The sequence below is a fragment of the Schistocerca serialis genome, chromosome 1, assembly GCF_023864345.2.
Source record: "Schistocerca serialis cubense isolate TAMUIC-IGC-003099 chromosome 1, iqSchSeri2.2, whole genome shotgun sequence".
NCBI lineage: Eukaryota > Metazoa > Arthropoda > Insecta > Orthoptera > Acrididae > Schistocerca > Schistocerca serialis.
The window spans coordinates 1,046,434,803-1,046,461,559 of NC_064638.1; the positions used below are offsets into that span (position 1 = coordinate 1,046,434,803).

At 38.5% G+C, this 26,757-nt stretch overlaps 1 protein-coding gene across 1 annotated transcript in view; it reads right to left on the bottom strand.

Annotated features, from left to right (window-relative positions):
- The window catches only part of LOC126414756 (NEDD8 ultimate buster 1-like), a 122,540-nt gene that overhangs the window by 72,590 nt on the left and 23,193 nt on the right, over positions 1 to 26,757 (bottom strand). The window contains exons 3-4 of the mRNA XM_050083375.1: positions 24,732 to 24,852; positions 15,541 to 15,636 (exon numbers count right to left, since the gene is read on the bottom strand). Of these exons, the coding sequence (XP_049939332.1) occupies positions 15,541 to 15,636; positions 24,732 to 24,852 (217 nt within the window). The remainder of the gene's footprint in view (positions 1 to 15,540; positions 15,637 to 24,731; positions 24,853 to 26,757) is intronic.

Below are 26,757 nucleotides of genomic sequence, written 5' to 3' on the forward strand. Positions count from 1 at the left end.
GACACACAAACAAACGCAAACATACACACAAAATTCAAGCTTTCGCAACAAACTGTTGCCTCATCAGGAAAGAGGGAAGGAGAGGGAAAGACGAAAGGATGTGGGTTTTAAGGGAGAGGGTAAGGAGTCATTCCAATCCCGGGAGCGGAAAGACTTACCTTAGGGGGAAAAAAGGACGGGTATACACTCGCGCGCACACACACACATATCCATCCACACATATACAGCACCAGGTGCCTGTATATGTGTGGATGGATATGTGTGTGTGTGCGCGCGAGTGTATACCCGTCCTTTTTTCCCCCTAAGGTAAGTCTTTCCGCTCCCGGGATTGGAATGACTCCTTACCCTCTCCCGTAAAGCCCACATCCTTTCGTCTTTCCCTCTCCTTCCGTCTTTCCTGATGAGGCAACAGTTTGTTGCGAAAGCTTGAATTTTGTGTGTATGTTTGCGTTTGTTTGTGTGTCTGTGGACCTCCCAGCACTTTCATTTGGTAAGTCACATCATCAAACTATGCAATCAACCAAGTGGCTGTAAAACATTTGGTAATAACAGTATTTTCAACTGTACGCTGATTGAACACTCAACGGCACTCTGTCGAAAGGCTCTTCTTGCGGCTTGCTGTTAAACAAATTGTGATTCAACATGCATCATGGTGATACAGGTAACTGTGACAAAAATTATTTTAAATTAAACGTTTAACTGATGAGGAAGTATTAAAATGTCTGGTATACATTATGCCACAAGGACCCGTTTACAGTGGATTACAAAATTAACTGTTTTAAGGATAGTGCACAAACTACGGACTACACAAAGGGCCCTGATCTGCCAAGACCTTTCATTGTTCATAATGTGATCAAAAAGGCAATTCTTATTCTGCTCCTATGGATCCTCAGGATGCTGGATCAATGAGACAAGAAAGTTTCCTTTCCAAGAAACTCAGGACTACTGCTTGTGAATTGTAAATAAATGTAAGCTCATATTATAAAGCTCTCCAAACCTGCATACAACTCAATTTTTTTCCAGAAGTCAAATGTTTTGGATCCTGAGCTATAACAGAAGCCTACGTCGAAAAATCTGACGTTTTACTGTTTTTTCAGCTCAAGTAACTCTTGTGAAGTTCACAATATAGTAACAGCATTTCCAGTAATAAAAATTTACTTTCTAATTTAAATTGATGCATAAAACTTCACTCTTTAATTAGTATCTACTTCCAGAAGCAATTTTTTAAATAATAAAGCTTTTTAAAGAAGAAGAAGAATTGGTCAAGGATACATGCACACTACTTTTAAGAAAGTTATATGCTTATTTACATGGAAGTGCTCCTTAATGGTGAACACAGCTTGTCTTGAGTACACTGCTCATTTTTGAGGAACTTTCATGAAACAGTTTTCTGCTTAAACTTTGTAGCTCCATAATTTACAAGGTGCAACTTTGCAATCCCTAAACTGGCTGTTTGTGGCTGTGTGTCACAATTTTCAAACAACTTTCATGCTCCTCTAAGAGCATATTGCGCTTGTGAGCAAGGAGAAGGGAACTTGTGCTTTTTGTTTGGAAACATGTAACCACAATGAGGTACACTACTCTCATTTGTACTTCAATTGCACTGGATTGTCTTGAAAATATAGCAGTAGCTGGAACATGATCGGTGCCTGTCCCGCTTTCCTCATAGTCGGCCCTAACCTTTGTCTTCTATACTCTTCAAGAATGATATCCAGATGAATAACGCCACTCCTTGCCCTTTAAGTGAGTTGATGTTCACTTTCCTCTTCCGATTCTATCACAAAAGGCCATATTTGAAAATAAAAGTACTTTGGAATTGCATACTAAAACATTTTCAACTGAAATATCAATAAAAACATCAAGCATTACCTTCCCAATATTATTCACCAAAATCTCCAAAAATTTAATTTTGAGCATAGTCAACACAGAGTTGTCTCCAACATCTTCTGAAAATCAGTATCACTGTCTTTGGAATCATGAGACAACAGGCAATTTTATCTTCAGTTATACCTCAGGCTCATCGTGCTAATCTGTGCACCCAACCCATCTAGCAGTCAATAAAAACATCTTGACTTGAGTATCTAGTGAGAAGCCCAGACTCTCAGACAAAAATAAGAACACACACAGGAGTAAAGGGAAACATCAATAAAGCATATCCATAAAATTATGAGAGTCAAATTTTCAGGCAGGCCATCAGCATCCTTATTTTTACAAGCACTAGCATCAAAGTGTTAAAATCTTTGTCTCTTACTGTCATTTGCCCCACTTCTTGTGCTACTGATAAACACGCAACTTCATTCTATCTTACTAGGCCATACTCCCAAGCATCTTTGAAATAATGATACACTATGTTATATGTTTTATGGTTTATGCATATCTACATAAACTGAAAATAACTGAGGTTACCATAATGTCAAAATAAATAAATAAATAAATCAGGGACTGCTTCCATGTTGCTGAAAGAAGTGAATACAACGTGTTGTATCTCATCTGATCCGTGAGCGTCCTTCACCAAACCTACATTGAAGAGCCAAAGAAACTGGTAGACCTACCTAATATCGTGTAGGGGGCCGTGAGCACGCAAAAGCGCCGCAACATGACGTGGCATGGATTCTACTAATGTCCGAAGTAGTGCCGGAGGGAACTGACACCATGAATCCCGCAGGGCTGTCCATAAATCCATAAGAGCATGAGGGGGTGGAGATCTCTTCTGAACAGCACACTGCAAGGCACCCCAGATATGCTCAATAATGCTTGTGTCTGGGGAGTTTGGTGGCAAGCGGAAGTCTTTAAACTTATAAGAGTGTTCCTGGAGCCACTCTGTAGTAATTCTGGACATGTGCGGTGTTACATTGTCCTGCTGGAATTGCCCATGTCCGTCTGAATGCACAATGGACATGAATGGATGCAGGTGATCAGAGAGGACACTTACATACGTGTCACCTGCCAACGTCATATCTAAATGTATCAGGGGTTCCATATCACTAACTGCAAATGAACCGCACCATTACAGAGCCTCCACCAGCTTGAATAGTCCCATGCTGACATGCAGGATCCATTGACTCACAAGGTGGTCTCCATAGCTGTAAATGTCCATCTGCTTGATACAATTTGAAATGAGACTTGTCCGACCAGGCAACATGTTTCCAGTCATCAACAGTCCAATGTCTGTGTTGACTGGCTCATGTGAGGCATAAAACTTTGTGTTGCGCAGTCATCAAGGGAAAACAAGTGGGCCTTCAACTCCGAAAGCCCGTGTCCATGATGTTTCGTTCAATGGTTTTCACGCTGACCCTTGTTGATGGCCCAGAACTAAAATCTGCAGCACTTTGTGGAAGGGTTGCACTTCTGTCACGCTGAACGATTCTCTTCAGTTGTCGTTGGTTCTGTTCTTGCAGGATCTTTTCCAGCTACAGTAATGTTGGAGATTTGATTCATGCTCCACTCATGAAATGGTATGGGAAAAATCCCCATTTTATCCCTACCTCAGAGATGCTGCGACCCATCACTCATGCATCGACTATGACACCATGTTCAAACTTGCTTAAATCTTGATAACCTGCCATTGTAGCAGCAGTAACCAATCAAACAACAGCGCCAGACACTTGTCTTATACAGGTTTTGCCGAACACAGTGCCATATTCTGCCTGTTCACATATCTGTATTTGAATACGCATGCCTATAACAGTTTCTTTGGCACTTCAGTGTATAAATGACTAGCATAAAGACAAACCTGCAAGATTCGTTTGTACAATGACCCTTGTACTATTCAGATTCAAGAGCCTATAGTAAATATGAATGACAGCAGAAATTAAACCTGAAAGCAATGGCCAGTGACATTCTTCAGTTGTCATCTGGAGACATCACAAGAGGGCTGTGTAACTGGTGACCATCTAAGTAGTAGTTTCTGTTCTCTTCAGAATTGGAGTACTGACATCAGCACAGCCATTGGGTGCAGAAACACTGTATATAAGTTCCTGAAATGCAATGGTATGAAGAAATGTGAGTAGTTTGTGGCCAGCATGAATTGTGTGGGACGAAGCCAAGCATGTGATACAAATTTAACAAAACGTTGAAGATGCTTTTGCATATTAGATGAAGAAGACTTAAATAAACATATATAAGGCAGTAATAAAGCTCAGCAAGTTTGCTGTAGATGAAATTGTGTTTTTCATTTCTGTCAAATACTACTAATAAAGTGCTTGAATAATGTAATATCTGTTGCAAAAGATGGACATTTACCACAGCTTATGCTGGGAAATTAGAATCTTATCAGTATCTGGAATCATTAATAGGAGGAAAGCGGCAACAATGTGAACAATTATTCAAAAAAAGGAAAAAGTCTGGAGAAGACGTGGACAGACAGACTGAAACAAACATCATCTCAGTTTTAAAAACAAACATAGGATAACCATAAGAACTGGAAGATTATTGTTAGATTGTACATTCTTTTTATGCAGCAAAAGAAAACCAAGAAAATTTGTCAGTTATGTCAAACTTCAGATACAACAAAGGTGCTATTTTCTGAATATAAACAAAATAAGAAAAATGATATGAGCTTTTGGTTCATTAAGGAGAGCCACTGTTTGAGAATGTTGTGGGGGGGGGGGGGGGGGGGGGCGGCTGAAGAAAATAAGAAGGCAAAGTTGTGAGAATGTTAGAATGGAAAACTGGATAATGGTTACACGTTCACAAAACTACTCAATTTTTTTTTTTAAATAGTATATGATACAGTTTCAATGTATTATCTAAAATATTAAGTCAAGATGCAGATAAATTTATCTATGCAAACCATGTATTGATGATTATTTTTATGGATAATAAATAAATCTGTTTAAAAGATGTAAGATGAAATTATTAGTTATTGCTTTTTGATGAATAACAAATGCAATTGTGCATCTCATAACTTCAACACTTCTATGCAACGGTGACATAAAGCAAACCCATCAGGAAAATTCTAATTATTGATTTAACAAATTTCTTAAGTGTAACAACAAAAATAATCAATTATTGATAGTAAAATGTAAATGGACAGGTAAAAAATCTATTCTCCAAGAAACAGCAGAAAACACACACACACACACACACACACACACACACACACACACACACACACACACAAAAGGATTTAACTTTCACATGCTTTCTGAGCCAGTCTCTCCTCCTCCTGGTGGGAGAGTTGCAGGGGAAGGAAGAGGCATGAAGGGAAAGAACTGGAGAAGCTTAGAGAAAGCAGTACAGTTAAGAAAAGTCACCCAGAACCCTGGGTCGGGGGACTCTTACCGGGTGGGATTAGAAGGAAGGACTGATTGTTGGGGACTGCACCACACGAGATTTGAAAACCTGCGAGCTTAACGGTAGAATACAGGGTAATATGCAAGACAGAGATAATTACTAAAACACAGTGCATGAGTTAATAAGAGTGAAAAGCTAGGTGCACTTTATGTAACAGAGGTAGGAGGGGGGACAGCAAAAAATAGACAAGTCAGGAAATGAAAGATGTAGAAAACTGAAATGGAGTGAAGACAGGAGTAGTTACTGAGAATAAATACTTAGACAGAAGGAATTAACATAAATTAAGGCCAGGTAGGTGGTGAGAACTAAGAACATGTTGTAGTACCAGTTCCCACCTGAGGAATTCCGAGAAACTGGTGTCTGGGGGAAGAATACAGATGGTGCATGTGGTGAAACAGGCACTGAGGTGATGACTGTCATGTTGTATAGCATGCTCCGCAACAGGATTTTGTGTGTTTCCTGTTTGCACCCTCTGCCCATGCCCATTCAGCCTGACAGTTAAAGGGGTGGTAGTCATGCTGATGTAAAAGGCTGAACAGTGTTTACATAACAGCTGGTATATTTATTTTTTTTTATTTATTTATTGTTCCGTGGGACCACATTTAGGAGAAGTCTCCAAGGTCATGGAACGAGTCAATACATGAAATTATAACACGATTGTAGAAACAGATAAAATGAAATATAAGAAACATATTCAGGCGACAAGTCGTTAGTTTAAATAAAGAAAATCAAGAATGTAACACTGGAATTTGCTTAATTTTTTAGCTCTTCCAGGAGCTCCTTGACAGAATAGAAGGAGTGAGCCATGAGGAAACACTTCAGTTTAGACTTAAAAGTGTTTGGGCTACTGCTAAGATTTTTGAGTTCTTGTGGTAGCTTATTGAAAATGGATGCAGCAGAATACTGCACTCCTTTCTGCACAAGAGTCAAGGAAGTGCATTCCACATGCAGATTTGATTTCTGCCTAGTATTAACTGAGTGAAAGCTGCTAACTCTTGGGAATAAGCTAATATTGCTAACAACAAACGACATTAAAGAAAATACATACTGTGAGGGCAATGTCAAAATTCCCAGACTATTGAATAGGGGTCGACAAGAGGTTTTCGAACTTACACCATACATAGCTCGAACAGCCTGTTTTTGAGCCAAAAATACCCTTTTTGAATCAGAAGAATTACCCCAAAAAATAATACCATATGACATAAGCGTATGAAAATATGCGAAGTATACTACTTTTTGTGTTGAAATGTCACTTATTTCAGATACTGTTCTATTGGTAAATAAAGCGGCATTTAGTTTCTGAACAAGATCCTGAACATGGGCTTTCCACAACAGCTTACTACCTATCCGTACGCCTAGGAACTTGAACTGTTCCGTCTCGCTTATAACATGCCCATTCTGTCTGATTAAAATGTCAGTTCTTGTTGAATTGTGGGTTAGAAACTGTAAAAACTGAGTCTTACTGTGATTTAGCATCAAATTATTTTCCACAAGCCACGAACTTATATCATGAACTACATTTTTGATAATGTTTCAATATTACACACAAGATCCTTCACTACCAAGGTGGTGTCATCAGCAAACAGAAATATTTTTGAATCACCTGTAATACTAGAAGGCATATCATTTACATAAATAAGAAACAGCAGTGGCCCCAGCACCGACCCTTGGGGAACGCCCCACTTAACAGTGCCCCATTGGGACTGAACTTCATTACCACTCTCAATATTGCGGAGGATTACCTTCTGCTTTCTGTTTTTAAAGTAGGAGGCGAACCAATTGTAAGCTACTCCCCTTACTCCATAATGTTCCAACTTCTGCAGTAATATTTTGTGGTCAACACAGTCAAAAGCCTTCGTTAAATCAAAGAAAACACCTAACGTTCGCAACCTTTTATTTAATCTGTCCAAAACCTCACAGAGAAAAGAGACTATAGCATTTTCAGTTGTTAAGCCATTTCTAAAACCAAACTGTACATTTGACAGCAAATTATGTGAATTTAAATGATGCAGTAACCTTGTATATACAACCCTCTCGATAACTTTAGCAAACACCGATGGCATAGAAATAGGTCTATAATTGTCAACATTATCCCTGTCTCCCTTTTTATAAAGTGGCTTCACTACCGAGTACTTTAATCGGTCAGGAAACCGACCACTCCTAAAGGAAAAGTTACAGATATGGCTAAGTACTGAGCTAACATACGTGGAACAATACTTCAGTATTCTGCTAGATACCCCGTCATATCCATGAGAGTTCTTGGTCTTTAGTGATTTAATTATTAACTCAATCTCCCTCTTGTCAGTATCATGGAGGAGCATTTCATTTCAGGTAACAGTCTCGGAACACTTTTTTCTAAGAGCGCTATATGATTCCCTGTTGGGACTAGGTTTCTATTTAGTTCATATGACGTGTCGTTTCCCAAGTGGCTATCCCTTTGATAGTACATGTCTTGCCTGTTCTCTGGGATAGGTGGTGGTTGGCAGGAGAGTGCATAGGGCAAGTCTCATACCAGGAATGGTCACAAGGGTAGGAGCCATACGGTTGGGAGATGAGTACAGGAGGAGGATAGGGTCTGACAAGGATATTGCGGAGATTGAGAGGGAAACGAAAAGCTATTCTAGGTGTGGTGGGCAAAATCTCAGACAGAATGGATCTCATTTCAGGGCAAGATTTTAGCAAGTCATGGCCTTGTTGAAGTAGCTGATTAATACATTCCAGACGAGGATAATAGTGAGTGACCAGTGGTGTGCTGCAAAGTTGGTTTTTGGAGGGACCAGCAGTACCAGGATTGGATGTGATGACCTGGGAAATCTGCTGTTGGACCAGGCTTGTGACGTCGCAAGTTATTATGGGATAACATTTACTGCAGTAAGATAAGTAGATGTGGAGCCGGTAGCTGTGAGGAAGCTGCAGGAAGACACCTCAGCTATGAATCACCGCGCAGCTGACACTATGTGGCCATGCGAACTGGCTACCGTGTCACCTAGCACAACCGTATATTCATACCCCCTACAAATCTAAATAAATCATAGTAAATATTAACCAATTGTTTTCAAACTTGTTATACTACTTTTTGTTATTCAGTACAAGACCTCATAAAAATTACAGCTTGTTTTGGAGATTGAGAAAATTACCTAAAAACCATAAAACCGACACTTAGGGTGTAAAATTCAGTTAGGAACAATAACTGTGTCTTTTGCTATCAACTGAAATCGTACCAAAGTTCTGAATGTGTCGAATTATTTAATTGGGATTTTTATTTCGTAGTATGAAATTTATGAAAAATTAATATTTGTTTACTATGTTGTTGTGGGAATAAATGGGAATGAATGAGTGTGTGTATGTGGGACATACGTAAAATCTGATATTACTTTCTGTAAAACATTATGCGATCAGATCATGGGAAAGTTGTATTGTACCCACATTGATGATGACGTATTTCAAGGTGTGATTGCTTTTGTAAGAAGGCAGCCAGAATATCAGTTTGAAGTGCAATCGATTTCTAAATTAATCTTGAAATTATTTTTCTTTTTGGTCTTTTTATTAAACATTATATTAATATTTGCATTTTAGAATGACGCAAATTATTTTCTGAAGAGTGATTGGCTTAGGCAAGTTTTGCCATGAGAATGATCTAGAAGGATCGTTCTGATTGGTCAGTCAGACTGATCAACCAATCAGAATTAAGAGGGTCCTGCATACTGAAAGTAAATGGCAGAGAGTGGGGTAGCATCGAAATAGTCACTCACTATCCATCGGACGTGAAAGGTCATGTTAGATGTCATGGTGAAAATTATGTGTAAAATAAACAATTGTTGAGTTCGTTGCGTTTAGGACTAGTCGTAACGGGGGAGATTTCAGTTACAAACAATTTGAGTAAAGTTTGACGTGTTTGAGTCTATCGATTGAATAGTTGAGCGTGTGTGAGATTTTGGCCTCTATTGAAAAAGAGTTGTATTTCACTAAATAAGGACTTTATAGTCATTTCCCTGTTTTCTAAGCAATAAAAATACTGGTCTTGGAATTTTCGGATGCTTATTTCAGTCAAATACCCCGTATTACTGCCCAAAATCTTGATAAATATGAACTTGCAGGAACAGTTTTTCACTACTAGAGTTACGTGGCCTCAGCAGTGTAGGTATTAGGTGGCCTTTTTCTTCAACACTGCTTTTTCGTTGCCTATTAAGTACCTACGATTGACGAGTGAAGGGACATTAAGCAGAAGCCGTACTGAGGTAGGTGAACATTTTAATACGTGAAATACGAGGGACGAACCGATCTGTCCTGCCGCAGGCTGTTGGGATAGTTACAGCCAGTGAATGCTGAAGTGAGAATGGTGGTGTATTGCTGTAAAGAGGCTGCATCTCAACATATATATATGCCTCGAATGCCAAGGCTGTTTGGGAGATCACGTTTGACATGGAAAGGATGGAAACTGTCGAAATGGAAGTACTGTTGTTTGTTAGTGGGCTTGATGTGGACAGAAGTGTGTAACTGGCATTCAATGAAGACGAGATTAACATCTCCTTCTGCTCCCATCTTTCTACCCTATTGGCTCCTACCCCTACGACCATCCCCCTTTCTAATATACAAACTACTTTCAAAGTGCTAAAATGTACTAGAATAAATAAAATGTCAATAAAACGACACACTGTACAATGTACTTGCAGTGATAAGGTCGCAATTCCTGAAATCCCTCGCCTGTGGCCTCTGGCCTGCTGAGGAGCACCACAGTCCTGGGTCCATGGATAAACCGTGAAAATCTGCCGCATTACGCCACACACAGACAGATGCTGCATGCCGACAGATCAGTGAGACTAGATCCAACAGGTAGGGCCTGCACATTAGTGGAAAACTATGGGCTTCAGATCGCAAGGCCCGATTCGTTAGAGATACCCCACAGAAATGGCCTGTGGTTTTGGCCCGTCATGGAAGTCTGCTCATGTGGTCAGTTATTCCTGTGTCATAGACACCATGTTGTTGAAATGAGACCGCGGTGATCGCCCATAGATAACTTGCACAAATACTCTGAGAATCAATACTAATGAGGATAGGTTGCAACTCACCATAAAGATGATCGCTGAGCCACAGACAGGCACACAGAAATGACAATCACACTCTCACAACTAAATTTTTGGCCATAGCCTTTGTCAGAAAACGAGAGCATCCTCACGCCGCCCTGCCTCTCATTGGCAGCTGCTAGGTTAGCAGCAAGTAGTGGTGGCAGCACTGGCTCCAAGTTGAGGAGAGGGTTGGTAAGGGGAGAAGCAATAAGAATGAGAGAGTCAGAAAGCAGCGCACATACTCAGCTGTGACCAGCCAGCGACAAAGCACGACATCTCAATAAACAAACAATTTCATGCTACTGAGACAAAAAACCAGATTTTTCCACAGGTTTTTTTTCTTCAAATTTCCCTGATATGTTTGAAATTTCCTGATTTCCAGAACTTGTGGCAACCCTGTTTAAGTTTTAAATGAGAGTCAAATGCTCTGTGAAGTAATAAATTCATTGCACGTTCACACTCTTAACGTAATTCATCTTGCAACAAGGAAATTTACTTCGAAACTAACACTTTTCAAAGCATCATTCGCAATATTTTCCTGAGACCTGTTAGAAATAGCTTTGTTTCAGCAGTTGCCAGAGGTGCCGGAAAACAGGCGTTACTACGCGTTGGCAGCTACAATAATGTGGGAAGCCCACAGGTTCCTACGAACATAGTATTAAGAGATCTTATCTAACACCATAAAAGAAATAGGATACGCCAACAAGAGCAGAGGAATTTCGTGCACCATACTAAAATGTATAATTCAGCTTAAAGTACTAATTCATATGCCCAGATTCACAGCGAAGAAGGCCCCAATCTGATATTAAGATTTCAGTGTGGTTTTCGGGATGCAAATTTTCTTCGAGTACCCGTACTGTATTATCTCATGTTTGGTTCTTTATTATGGCATACATCTACATCTGTGTGATTACTCTGCGCTTCACAATAAAGTGCCCAGCAGAGAGTTCAATGAACCACTTTCAAGCTGTCTCTCTACTGTTCCACTCTCTAACGATGTGCGGGAAAAAAGAGCACTTAAGTTTTTACATGCGAGCCCCGATTTCTCTCATTTTATAGAGACGATCATTTCTCCATATGTAGGTGGGTACCAACAGAATGTTTTTGCAATCTGAGGAGAAAACTGGTGATTGAAATTTCATAAGAAGATGATGCTGCAATGAAAAACACCTTCGTTTTAATGATTGCCACTCCAAACCACGTACCAGATCTGTGACACTATCTCCCGCTTTCACAAAAATACAAAACGGACTGCCCTTCTTTGAACTTTTTCGATATCATCCATCAGTCCCACCTGATGCAGATCCCACACCGCACAGCAATACTCCAGGATAGGGCAGACAAGTGTGATGTAAATAGTCTCTTTAGTAGACCTGTTGCACCTTCTAAGTGTTCTGCCAATGAATCACAGTCTTTGGTTTGCTCTACCCACAATTGCTCATCCCAATTTAGGTTATTTGTTATTGTAATCTCTAAGTATTTAGCTGAATTTACAGCCTTCAGATTTGTGTGACTTATCGCATAATCGAAATTTAGCAGATTTCTTTTAGTATTCATGTGAATAACTTCACACTTTTCGTTATTCAGTGTCAATTGCCACTTTTCGCACCATATAGATATCTTATCTAAATTGTTTTGCAATTCATTTTGGTCATCTGATGACTTTAAAAGCCACAGTAAATGACAGCATCATCTGCAAACAATCTAAGATGGCTACTCAGATTGTCTCCTATGTTGTTAATATATATCAGGAACAACAGAGGGCCTATAACACTTCCTTGGGGAATGTCGGATATTACTTCTGTTTTCCGTCTATTACTATGAACTGTGACCATTCTGACTGGAAATCATGAATCCAGTCATACAACTGAGGCAATATTCCATAGGCATGTAGTTTGGTTAGAAGATGCTTGTGAGGAATGGTGTCGAAAGCCTCCTGGAAATCTAAAATTATCGACTCAATTTGACATCCCCTGTTGATAGGACTCATTGCTTCATTAGTATGAAGTGCTAGTTGTGTTTCACAAGAACAATGTTGTCTGAATCTGTGCTGACTATGTGTCTACAAATCGTTTTCTTCAAGGTAATTATTAATGTTCAAACATTGTATATGTTCCAAAACCCTTCTGCAAATCGATGTTGGTAATATAAACCTGTAATTCAGTGGATTACTCCTACTTCCCTTTCTGGATATCTGTGGGATTTGGGAAATTTTCCAGTTTTTAGGTACGGATCTTTCTATGAAAGAGTGGTTGTATATAGTTGCTAAATATGGAGCTATTGTATCAGCATGCTCTGAAAGGAACCTGACTGGTACACAATCTGGACCAGAGGCCTTGCCTTTATTAAGTGATTTAAGCTGCTTTGCTACATCGAGGATATCTACTTCTATGTTTCTCATCTTGGCAGTAATTTTTGACTGGAATTCAGGAATTTTTACTTCACAACACTGTGTTTAATAACTCTGCTTTAGCGGCACTCTCATCAGTGTGTTCACCGTTGTTATTCCGCAGTGAAGGTATTGGTCGCTTCTTGCCACTGGTGTGCTTTATGTATGACCAGGATTTCTTTGGGTTTCCTGCCAGATTCCGAGACAGACTTTTGTAGAGGAAATTATTAAAAGGATCTTGCATTGAAGCATGTGCTATATTTCAAACTTTTGCGAAACTTTGCCAATCTTGGGGATTTTGTGGTCTTTTAAATTTGGTATGCTTTTTTCACTGCTTCTGCAACAGCAATCTGACCCATTTTGTGTATGAGGTGTATCTATATCTCAACTGCCGTCAATACTATCTCTTGGAAATCATTCCACATCTTTTTTGCGCTTAGATGATAAGATCAGGAGTGGAGACTGTCTCTTAAAAAGGTGTTAAGAGCATTTTTATCACCTTTTTTTAAAAAATAGATGTACTTCAAATTTCTTTTTGATGGTTGTGGGTGTTATGGTATTCAGTGTAGCAGCAACTGCCTTGTGGTTGCTAATCCCTGTATTCATCATGATACTCCCTATTTGTCCAGGATTATTTGTTGCTAAGAAGTCAAGTATGTTTTCGCAACAATTTACGCTTCGAGTGGGCTCATGAACTAATTGTTCAAAATAATTTTCTGAGAAAGCATCAGTACAATTTCAGATGACGTTTTATGCCTGCCGCTGGCTTTAAACGAATAATTTTTCCAGCACATCAAGGGTAGATTGCCACTTGTACCAGAAGATGAAAATGTGCACTTGAAATTCAGTGAATGTTGAAACTAGCCAATAGGGCAGAATGAAACACTTTGTTTCAAATAAATTGGCTACCTCTGGGGAAACGATTAATAAAAGCCACAGTTATTTAGCAAACCAACCAGAAGAACTTCATTGTTCTGAAAGGCAATTGACTGTCAAAACTGTGGAAATAAAATAAAATCAGAAAATTGAAACTAATAATATATGTTAGCCTCCCATAATTATGTGAATCTATTATAATACATTTACTAGCTCCCAACTACAGAAATCTATTTTGTTTTCATTTGATGTGAGAAGCATAAAAATGAGGAATCAGCAAAATCACTAAACAAACATGGCTTACGTGGAGACTACCCTTGATATGCTGAAAAAATTAGTCGTTTAAAGCCGGCGGCAGGCAGCTTTGCACATGCAGCAACCTGGCAGCTTGGGTGCGCCAGAAAAATTTTTCAGGTAGCATCTGGCTGCTTGTTGCTACTGCTGATACAGCTAACAGCCACACCTCAAGTAGCCAGAAGTGGGAGAAGGTACTGCCCATACACAGCTCTCAACTGCGCATGAGCCCAGAGGCAACTGCTCTAACAAACTTAATGTAAACAATAGTTACGACATGCTCATCGGCAGCAATTTATTGGTGTGAAGTATTCCATAGTCTTCATCCTAAAGCCTTTGACACATTTTGCTGTTTATCAGTTCTTACCAGTCATAACTACAAAAATTTAAAGTCTAAAACAATGAAAGTTTCCTGGAATTCTAAAAAATTCCCCGGTTTTCTCCCTGGAGAAAAAATTCTTGAGTTTTTCCTGGATTTCCTGCTGCATATACACCCTGCTCAAATAAGAGTTCCACCTTGCCACCATCTCCTCTTCATTTGTTGTAGTCACTACGAAGACTTTCCAATGATTCTGTGGAATTAACACCACCAAGAAAAAAAGGATACAGTGAAGGAATAGAATCTCAAGAATCAGGAGTATCACACTGAATGTTTTCTAATCATATACTAAATTTGATCACAATATCCCCCTCTGTTACTTTCATAACAGTAGGAATCAAATAACCCCTAATCATCTTCAGATCAAAGTCTGCATTTATTACACATATAACATATCAAAAACATCTCTGATAACTTGTATCGTACAAAGTACTGCCCAGTATTATTTATGACAACACAAGATAGTGAAGACTTAAATGGATAACAGGTCTGACAATTACGAAAATGATTGGAAAACGTGTAATGAGAAATTAGTAATAACAATTATGAGCTATTGTGATGGAAACTGAGTAAATTTCACACACAAGTTGAAACTTTCCACAAATGTTCAAAGTGACCAGGACATAAAACATTTTATTTCGATAACAACTAGCATATGATAGCAAAGCTAAGCTCCCCACTATATCCTTTCTCACACATCTTCATGGGAGAGCCTCAATAAAGTTAGGACTGGAACAGATGTGATGACAAGCTGAAGAATAGGAAGGATGGAATGAAGATTAAGAGTTTAATGTGATGTTAATAGCGAGGTTATTACAAAAGGAACACAAGCTCAGATTAAAAAAGAATGGGAAGGAAATTGGGCATACTCTTTTCAAAGAGACCACCCTGGCATTTGCCTGCAACAATTTATGGAAATGAAATAAAACCTAAATATCTGGATGGCCAGAGGGGAACTAACTATTGTCCCCCCTCCCCTCCCGAACTTAGTGTGCTAACCACTATGCCACCTCACTTGTTTGAAGAACAAAGCTGATGTCCACGTGGCTCAGTAGGGTTATCACTGTCTGTAGCAGAAGTCCACTGTCTAACCCAATCTGGCACAAAGTTTTAAGATGTCACAAGCTTCTGAAGCAGTATATGTATTAATACAATAAAATGTTATCTCAAGCCACCATTAGAAACAAAACTGTACAATGATTTGTTGATCTCAAACCTGATAAATTGTCCTGAAGAATTACCTGAACATAGTAGTCGTCCTCATCGTTACTTCTGCCAGCAAGGAGCTGTGCATCCGCTTTTGTTGTTTCCAGTAATGTGTGTCTTGATTCCAGTTCCTAAGAATGAAAAGTAATCATTAAAACAATTGAGAATACCATAAAAATTATCTGAGAGAATCATTGCAAATCAAAGAGTTGGTTTGACACTCACATTTGAGGTAATATTTCACTAAAGCATAAAACTATGGCTAATACAGAAAAATAAAATTGTCTTCATTACCGGGAAATCAACATTACAGATAAAATGAAAGAATGATTGAAGTTTTTGAGTACTTTGTAAGTACAAGTAATTGGATATCACACTCATAGTGTAAGTGATATTAGTTGGGTAGGCATTTGCATACTCCATGGATCATAATTATAACCTCTTTTGTGATATGGAACAATTTGGTTCTACAATAAAAAAAAGGACAGCTGTCATCAATCCAAAGATTGTTTTGAACACCACAGTGCTTTACTAAGTATGGTCCTGTTCGAGGTGATAAGCTGTTGCCTTTCTCTGAAATTTGAACTGATTTATCCACCCAATTATAGAGGAATTTACAGTTTTACACAGATTCCAAACCACAGTGCAACTTTGTATTTTTCACATCAAGAAACATTGGCAGAGGTGAAATAAGTGATAAGTGACACAGAAATCCTAGGATTGACTGGGGATCAAACATGAGACCTTTAGATTTGTAGTCTGCCACCTTATCATTTACCCACTTATTCACCAAACCACACAGTCTTACAATAATGGTACATATTTTCAGAGGAAAAAAATACATCTACTACATCTACATCCATACTCCACAAGCCACCTGACAGTGTGTAGTGGAGGGTACTTTGAGTACCTCTAACGGTTCTCCCTTTTATTACAGTCTCGTTACAACAGACACACAGACAATACATCTACTACATCTACATCCACACTCCACAAGCCACCTGACGGTGTGTGGCGGAGGGTACTTTGAGTACCTCTAACGGTTCTCCCTTCTATTACAGTCTCGTTACAACAGACACACAGACAATTTATATGATTTTTTATGGAATTTTTTTACATGCACATAGAATACAGTTAACTATTATGTTTAATCACTTATTGCTGTATGGGCAATTATATAACTCTGCATACTTGGTCAAGAATAAATCTGACATCCTTTTATGGGTAACATTAAATACATAATCATGAAATATACTTCTCAATTTGAAATACACTTAAAGACTTGACAACCATATCTCAAGAACTTCTTTCTTCCCATTCACTTCAAATTCTTTCCAGTATTTTAACAGGTTAGATTTAATTTCCTTAGTGTCAAGATATTGCTGAAGACCTGTGTATTACATTCATGGCTGGCCTGTATCGCATTCCAAGTGGTTTCCACAATTCTGCTGGGTAAGTGACCATTATCTTTAATTTTGCCTGTGATGCACAGAAGCAGTACAGACACATGGCTCAGGAAAACAAATAACTTTCAGTTTCTTGTAGGCACAGAGTAGGAAACAGTCATCACCAATGAGTAGGGATACAGGGAAGAAAGAATGGAGTCATAAAGAATGTTGATGCAGGAGTATTCACATTACGTTCTGCTCCAGTCTCTCGATTTGTGCCTCCTGAAATTGCACATTTAGATGAAAAATCAGATTAAGGAGTCTGAAGGTGAAATAAATGTTTGGTACCCAAATAGTTTACCAGCATTGGTGATGGTTGTTCTTACAAAAGATGCCAACAACAATACAAGACCAGCACTAAATAACATGAGAACAGCAATTGTGGTGGCACTGTACACAGTAGCTCTTTTTTGTTAAGGGCATCCAAAATACAAGTGGCCCAAAAAGCATTTCTGACATTTGATAACACAATTCCAATAGCAAATAAATAGAGATGAGTTCAAGTACAGAAAACACTGCGCAAATGAAATACATGCCGAAGAAAAGTCTAATAAAATCTCAAGGCTAGTTAGCCGTGCTGAATCTGAATTATAAATGTTTGCAAGGCCAGTTTTATTTTGGCTGCCTTGTAAAACCCTACAATTCATCAGAGAAACTACAAGCACTGATCAGAAATGAAGCAAATTATGCTTGTGAATTTTCAGTGACTGAAGAGAAAACAGTCACATAAAATGAGAAGGCATAGAAATTTCAGCTGTATATTGAAAGTTTTCATAGTCTTGGGGAAAAATTATGGTCTTACTGAGTTGTCACAGGATATGTCATGAAATAATCACTATGGCTCAAGAATTCAGGTTTTAAGCTTTTGGTTGGTTGTTGGTTTTGGGGGAGGGGTCAAACAGCGAGGTCATTGGTCCCACTGGATTAGGGAACCGTCCCAGCATTTAGGGAAATCACAGAAAACCTAAATCAGGTTAGCCAGAAGCGGGTTCGAAACGTCATCCTCTCGAATGTGAGTCCAGTGTGCTCACCACTGCGCCACCTAGCTCGGTACATGAAGCTTTTGTTGGTTGGAAAAATTTATGTTACAGACAAATTTGCAAGAGAAAGCATTATGACACAAAGAAAGAAAACATATGATATTGATTGAAATTCTGAAAAGAACAAGCATTATGATGGTTGGTAGTGAAATGAAAGAACATTAAGAAGAAAAAAATAGTCAAGATGTGAGTGCATGAGCGCATTACAGCATGAAATTAATTAGACAAATACAATCTTATAATCCTTGAGCTATGACCTTTACAAGGAAAATTGGGCTTTTTAGTTTGTGAAGTGTGATACTTTGAAACAATGTGAAAGCAGTATATCAGTTTGACGTTTATCTTAACATATTAGTTCTGCTTCTGGATACATCGGTTACGAGGCAAAGTACCCTGTCACGTGGAGATAATCAGGCACTATGCTACCTTACAGTCACCCAATGGAAAATGGGATATTTCCTGATATACCGACACATACACAACTAATGTCAATTCACAAAAGTGAACAGGAGGCATTTTGATGTCAATTCACAAAAGTGAACAGGAGGCATTTTGTTAATCTATTGGCTGCCAGTTCTTTCAAAAAAGTCTGAGAGAACAATGTATGGAACAATTTATAAATCTGTAAAAATAAAAATGTAAATGTTCATTGCTTCAAAATTGTTACTGAAAGATTGCTTTGAAATTTTGACAAAACGTTGAATTCTAATACAGGCATGTTTTTAGGTGTGTGTATAGAAGACATTGATACAAAAAAATCTCAAAATGTACCTTTCTGATTTCTTTCAAATGTTTGCACTTTACTGTACTAAAAATACATTGCCTACTCGCGTCTAAATGTTTATTACAGTACCGGAAAGGTACGTTTTGAGATCTTTGGTAACAATGATTTCCCGCTCCCGCCAACACACACACACACACACACACACGCACACGCACACGCACACGCACACGCACACGCACACGCACACGCACACGCACACGCACACGCACACGCACACGCACACGCACACGCACACGCACACGCACACGCACACGCACACGCACACGCGCTCTGTTAGTTGAGAGACCATGTCACTTGTTTTGCCAACCTCTTCTTGAAGTAACTGTGGCTGTCACCGTTCAATCCAGCCACCAACTACCCAGCAGAAAGCTGGATATTGCCACCCTGCCAAAGCACCTACAACTCAACCACAACACATCACATCACACTTGCAGCAGCCACTGGTGGCACCACATCTGCCAAATACAGCACTGCTACCACTGGCCTTAGCTCACCTCCTTGACCCGTATGACATCATCATGATTTCCTGGCAGTCTTCTTCTGGACTGCTTCATAGGATGCTGCACAGACGCTCACCATTCAATCGACAGCAGAATGTCACAGCTATGGCACTCTGAGCCAGGAGCCAACCATGTCCTACAATCAGTGTCCCATTTGCCACAGCACGGAGTACACCAGTGGGAGCTTACAGCCTCCCATATCACTTGCAAACCATCATTCCTCCACAAATGCTTCAACTGCAGACTACACACACTTATGGAAATTTCTGGTTAAATCAGTGCTAGCCTAATAGGATGGACAGTGTACATAACCCTGGGGCTCAGTTAGCATAGTCATGCAGTTCTTACATTAAGGAAACTGTCACTGTGTTTGGTGTCAACCCTTATCAGATAAAGACAAACTTTTAGTTGTATTACTCTGGAAGTTGTTTTCTGTTGTACTTCCTTAAGGTACTGTGCAGTAAAGTTCTATTGTTCTTTTCAGTGCCTGGACACATCTCGTCCTGTAGTGTGCACGTCCCACAACTGGATTCAACATCTCAGTTTTCTTAATGGCTCATAGTAGGCTTCAAAAGTTGACTGCCCTCCTCATTCCATAAAATTCATATGTAAAATTCATTTAATGTTACAAAGAAACGGTAGCCATAACATTATAGCTCACAGAATATGGCACACTGTTTTGGTCTGTTGTGCAAAGCAGGATGACTTCACACCACTGATTGCTGTTCTGTTGGTATCAGCCCAGAATCCCGTGTCTTATAACTGTTCATTATTCTGCCTTTGGTAGACCATCTTTCATATCCTAACGCAAAATATCCAGTACTCTAATCAGTTGAGTTTTGTGGTTCTCAGAAAAGAACTTTAGAATCCCATGAACACAGAACATGATATGATACTGGAAAGTCCTGGGCAGTATACAAATAATGGAAGCTGTGAAGGCAACATTTCATCATATAGTTAAAAGCATTTAGTAGAGACACATAAACGAGATAAAACCACCTCCGCCCTCTCCCACACACAAATGGCTATGGAATGTAGTGTATCTATTGATTGCACAATGCCTCAACTATGCCCTGTGCAGTGAGTCATTGCCTTTACCCCTGGCATTACTTGAACACAGAACTTATTATATTCTAGTTGTTTAATCTCAATCTTATCAAAAAAATTCACAGTCTTATGGGGGGGGGGGGGATAGATCATGAGAAATCTCCAGAAAGTTTTCCTATAGCTGAGATATTGTGAAGCACTGGCTTTCAAGAATTTTATCATCAGTTTTCTGAACCAATTAGTTGCTGACTACAGATGGACATCCATCATCAGGATTCACCTTTGCTTTTTAAAGAAATAGCATCGATGACAAAAAAGATTTTCACTCATGATATTTAGTCTGCATACAGCAGCACAAATTTCAAAAAATGTCAACAATTACAAAAATTTTGTGAGTAAAATCCTGTTACAGGGAGGATTTCACATTTTGAAGGATTTTCAATTGCAGTACTCATTTTGAACAGCTACTTGAGTTGAACAAGATGGAATGTGGCTGTCTCACTTGTGCAGCTCTAAGTGCACTGACCTACTGTGTGTGGCTGTTCCCTTACAGCTATTACATCTCCTGTATGTATAAACTAAGGTTTTTTTTCCACATGTCCATATGATTTCCATATTCTATAAAGGAAGCCACACAGGCACATAACATGTAATTTTGTTTTCTTGTGGCACAAACAAATTTAGGAAACCAACTGCTCAAATCAGTGGGCAACTCATACCTTTCACAACAAATTGTATTTAAGTATGTTATTTCATTCAATATGGATAACAATATATTTTAGACTTTGATTGTACTTTATCAGACTAGACACCAGTCTGAAATATAACATTTCTTTCATGTTCCTTTCACTAGATCTGATGACTGATGATTGACTTAAATTGGTGATTTGAAACTGTATTGAGGGTTTCAACAGAAATAATAAAAAGCAAAGTTCACAAATGGTTCACGGTCAATTGTTTCACTTTCAATCTTTCTTTGGAAGACTTAGCTAGTTTCCAACAATAAATAGCAGACCAAAATTTCCTTAAAACTTTAATACCATGGGGTTTCTAGTGATTCCAGAGCATAATTTTCTCTACAATAAACCTTGTCCTACATTCCTCAAGATGATTGAAGACGGACTTTTCATTGAATAAGTAATAATTTCATAATGCAGTAACACAATTTTTGAATATATTTAATTTTGCAGGAAAATTATGATGGAACCACTGAATACCACTGGGGTTATGTGCGACTCCACTTCTCTCTTGGGGTTTTATAATACTTTGATGGTGTTTTATCATCTATAATTGTTGCCATATTTGCTTTGTTACATTCTTGGAAATTACAATTGCTGATATCGCTTCACATGCAATCAGTTATTCATTTCATGCTTGTGGAGTCTATTACTGTGTCTGTTGCATTTAACTGAAAATGGCTGTACCTCTCCAAAAAGGAAGTGCTCAAAATATTATTACAGGATAATTCTCTCCCTGGAATATAAAACAGTGATATCAGCTACATAGATTCTGAAGTCTCGTGTAGTGACACAGAAATAGACATCTTAGAAGAGAATATTTCTGAATCAGATGGAAGTTCAGAAGAAGATTTGGGTAGTACAAATGTTCAGCCTGTAAAGGAAGTGGCACATACTGACTTTAAAGGTAAGTACTTATCATAAGTTACTATACAAAAGTGGTAGTATGTGTTGCTAAATATGTACTTTTTATCTGTTTGGTATAGGACAAAAAAAACAAAGACACACAGAAGTTGAGAAGAAATTGAAGAGAGGAAAGATGCAACATAATGTACCATAATCTGAGTTAAGTCAGGCCCAACAAAATTCACAGTAAAAAATGTGGACACCATAGAATCAACTTTTACATTCTTTCTTAGGAAGAACATGGTTGATGACATACTAAAGAGGACTAACAAAGAGGAAAGTCCTGTTTACAGTAGTAGATGGAATCCAATAGATGCTGCAGCAAACTGAAGCACTTTATCGGTGCCATGATCCTAGCAGGTGCTTACAAGGCCCATAATGAAGCAATTGTGCATCCACGGAATAAAGATGATGGTAGATCCATTTTCAGTGAAGAAATGGCTGAAAATATTTTTACCTAAATTTAAAGATGTATGCGATTTGAGAACATGGACGCAAGATGTCACAACCATGCTCCTAACAAGCTGGCTCCCATCAAATAAATATCTGAAATGTGGGTAATGACATTCCAGATGCTTATGTTCCTTACAACAATGTAACAACTGATGAACAACTTATGACATTTGGTGGTAGATGCCCATTTCAGCAATATAGTCCTTCAAAACCAGGACTGAAGTTATTGCTGTATGTGATAGTGCAACATTTTACATTCTCAATCTTCACTTTTACATTGGTTGACAATAAAATGAATCATATGAAGTTGGTCAAGGCAAGAGAGTTGCTTTAGATACGGTGGAAGGCTTAGAAAACAGTTGCAAAAATTTAATAGCTGACAATTCTTTCACAAACCTTACTTTGGCAGGAGCACTTTTGAAAATCGATCTTAAACTTTTAGCAATAATTAGAAGAAATAAAGGAGATCTACCAGAAGTTTTCACTGAGACCAAAGGTCAAGTCAAATATTCATTCGTGTTCGGTTTCCAAGAGCATGCATCAATGGTTTCATATTGTTCAAAAGAGGGCGAAGTTTTAACTCTATGCAGTACAAACGCATTCAATGAAGTGAGAGGTCATGAAGAAACCAAGCCAATGATGAATCTAGATTACAATAAAGTAAAGAGCAGATGAAAAAAACATAGTATCCCTAAACTATAATACTTATCAGTCGTAGTTGGAATCAGCCAACTCGTGCAAATACCTGGGTGTAAGACTTTGTAGGGATGTGAAATGGAATGATCACACAGGCTTAGTCGTGGGTAAAACAGGTGGTAGGCTTCAGTTTATTGGTAGAATACTGGGGAAGTGCAATCAGTCTACAAAGAGACTACTTACAAATTAATCATCTTGCTCATTCTAGAATACTGCTCAGGTGTGTGGGACCTATACCAAATAGAACTCACAGGGGATATTTAACATATACAGAGAAGGGCAGCACGAATGGTCACTCCGTGAGAGTGTCATAGAGATGCTGAATAAACTGAACTGGCAGATTTGAAGGTAGCTGTAAACCATACTGAGAAAGTCTGCTAACAAAATTTCAAGAACCAGCTTAAAACAATGACTCTAGGAATATACTACAATCTCCTATGTAAGGCTAACAAAGGGATTGTCAGGACAAGATTCTAATCACAGCACACGCAGAGGCATTCAAACAATCATTCTTCCCATGCTCCATGCGTGAATGGAACAGGAAGAAAACTTAATAACTGGTACAATGGGATGTACCCTTTGCCATGCACATCATGGTGATTTGCAGAGTATAGATGCAGATGTAGACATTGATGTTGAAAGCAACTCACTGGTAGAAAATTACACAACATTAATAAAATATTAAATAGAACACTCTTGACCATATAAAAACACTGTTATTTAAAACCATTAATGAATAAAAGTGTGATGAAGAATGTTCTATATAATATTTTATTACTGTTGTCATCACCACTATGTCCCATATGTTTATAAAAATTAGACAATACTAGTTCCCTAGTACTTCCATCTACCCCACAGACGAAAATAGGAGGCCAGTGTCCATTCTGCAAAAGATCTGTGGATAGAAATACACCGTAAGTGTTCAAAATGTGTATGTATGTGTGTAAAAGCCACTCAGCAATTTCTTGCCTTAAATGCAAGGCCTTATAACTGTCACTTTGGGATGTGACCACAAACTTCTGTAATGTCATCAGAACTGTATATACCTTTTACTGAAATAAATTATAAAAAGCAATTTTGAATTTTCATTTGCATTCATGCCGCTATCACCAAGTTCTTGAAGAAGGAAAATGGAATGTGATTACTTTCAACACTTATTAAAAATTATGCTTAATAGAAAACGTATTGTATTGAGGTCACCACAGATTCCAGCAGTACTCAGTGTAACAAAAAATACTTGGTGTTAGGAGGGTTGTATGGCTACTGGTTAAGAGATTAACTAAGATATATTTACACAAGATTTTTACGTGGATGGTTCCAAATTCACAATACAAGGACTCACTTTCAACCAGAGCAACCATTCAAGGTCTGTGGCTTGGTTTTATAGCATTAAGTGCCATTAGCAGATCCAACTATGCTTACTGCTGTCACAGAATAATAAACACTGTTGAACTCTACCTAAGTTTTGCTATCCTCATACAGTCATGCATGCATAGCTGTTCAGAAAATATCTGCTTCAACATCTTCCAAATTTCGTATCAACACATATTCAGTTCATGTTGCAAATTTTACTAAAAGGAGTGTAAATATTATTTATAAATATCTTTTGTCATACCTTGATCTCTGCAGGAGTCCGTTCAAGCAGCAGGCACAATAACATGGATCCATTCTGAAGGCTTTGTTCACTCAGTACACGATTTTCTTGTATGATACGACCATTGGATATAAGCTTCAATCTAAAAAAAATTTAATAAAAAAGATAAGTTAGTGCAGGGCTTCTGCAGGTTCTTATAGATATAATTATTTACTCCCAATTGCCTGACAAATTGAATATCACAGAATACAAGTTTTTGATATTAAGAGTTTTTCTGTATTATAATGTTTCACAATAACATTAACAAAAACCTGCCATAACATCAAATGTAGGGGAAAGTTAAACAACCAGGGCCTAGTACAGTGAGCTCCAATGACAGAAATCTAAATGCAATTATATCTGATATCATCATCTTCATCAGGAAAGAACCTCAAAACAACGAACAGTGATGTTCAATATTGAAAGATTAAATGATCTTGTTATCAATACCTAGCACAGGATGGTGACAAACTTCAGGACACCCAACATTCTGCCTACAATAAAAGACACAGAAACAAAAGTGATTAAAATGGTAAACTTTAGGTAAAGTAAATATTAAACTTATTCGAGAACACACACACACACACACACACACACACACACACACGCACGCACGCACGCACGCACGCACGCACGCGCGCGCGCATGCATGCATGCATGCATGCATGCATGTACACACAAACAAACAGCAACAAATGAAAACTTACTTCTGCCAGTTCTCAGAATCTATGATAAAACAAGAAAAATGGCAACACAGGAAAGAACTATGCTATGCTCAAGAACTATGCTATGCTGAAGAAAATACATATGAGTGGTTGACTGCTAAAAATAGATGAGATAGTTGCCTTAAAACAGATTAAAATCGTCAACCTAAAAGCCTCGGGCCTAGTCAACACTCAAAATTTTAAATGCATGTGATACTAGACTCACTGCCAGTTAAAACAGAGGGCACGTTCCACTGAAAAATGCTGTTTTCTCTCATCGTAATGTGAAAGAGTCTGCTAACAACTGGTTTACTGAAATACACAGATTACAGGCACCACAGACAAACAAGTCATCCTGCCTGAGTAAAAAGCCACATATATGGCGGCTATGCCCAACATGGAGGTATACGACTTTAAAGCACTTTGACTGGAAGGAGAATCCCTGCTGGATTACTGTTTTTACTATCCTCAACTTGCTGTCCATCACTTGCAGTCACTCTTCCTTCCAATCTTTTATGACCTTCTGATCCAGCTATGAGATGGAAGCGCGCATGGAAATGGCAGACTGTTAAACTCCCATCATCTCAATAGTCCTTCTTGAGTGCTTTATCAGCTTCCTTACTTCCCCAAACAACCATTTGTCTCAGTACCCAGCAAATTGTCACCTAATTTCTCCCCTTCTCTTGTCACAACAGAATGGAGCACTCCACATTCCAGACCATTTTCTGGCCTGAGTACACTTGAAGAAGCACTGGATCTCATAAAATGATTCAGAAAATGTGCGAAATTTCTTACTTGGTTACATCACTTCATAAGCAGTGCTATCAACATTGCCAATGACTAAGAATTGTACACAGTGAATAAACCTGGTAAATGGATCCTGTAGGCTACACCAAGGAAAACAACTGAAAAGCCCAATCGGGACACCATTGTCTTAACTTGTGGAAGTACATGATGTTGAAACGTTGGTGCCCATCTGGTGTTAGTAAACAAAAATATCAGCAAACAACATAATGGGGCACTTTATTTTCTAAATTTCATCAAGCCTAAAATTTTAAGTTCCCTAACAAGACAAGATTGTTATTTATATCAAACTTGGTGTGAAGCAATAACAACAGTCAGTAACACCAATAGGGGTTGTTGCCCGCAAACTGGGAGAAGTGAAATAATATATGATATGAAATGCAGACACTTCGTGTACAGCATAAATTTTAAATGCTTATCACACTATAAGGTGCTGTAACCCATGGCATCTCATCATATGCAACACAGAGAATGTGAAGAAAGGTGGTCCTAAAATATCT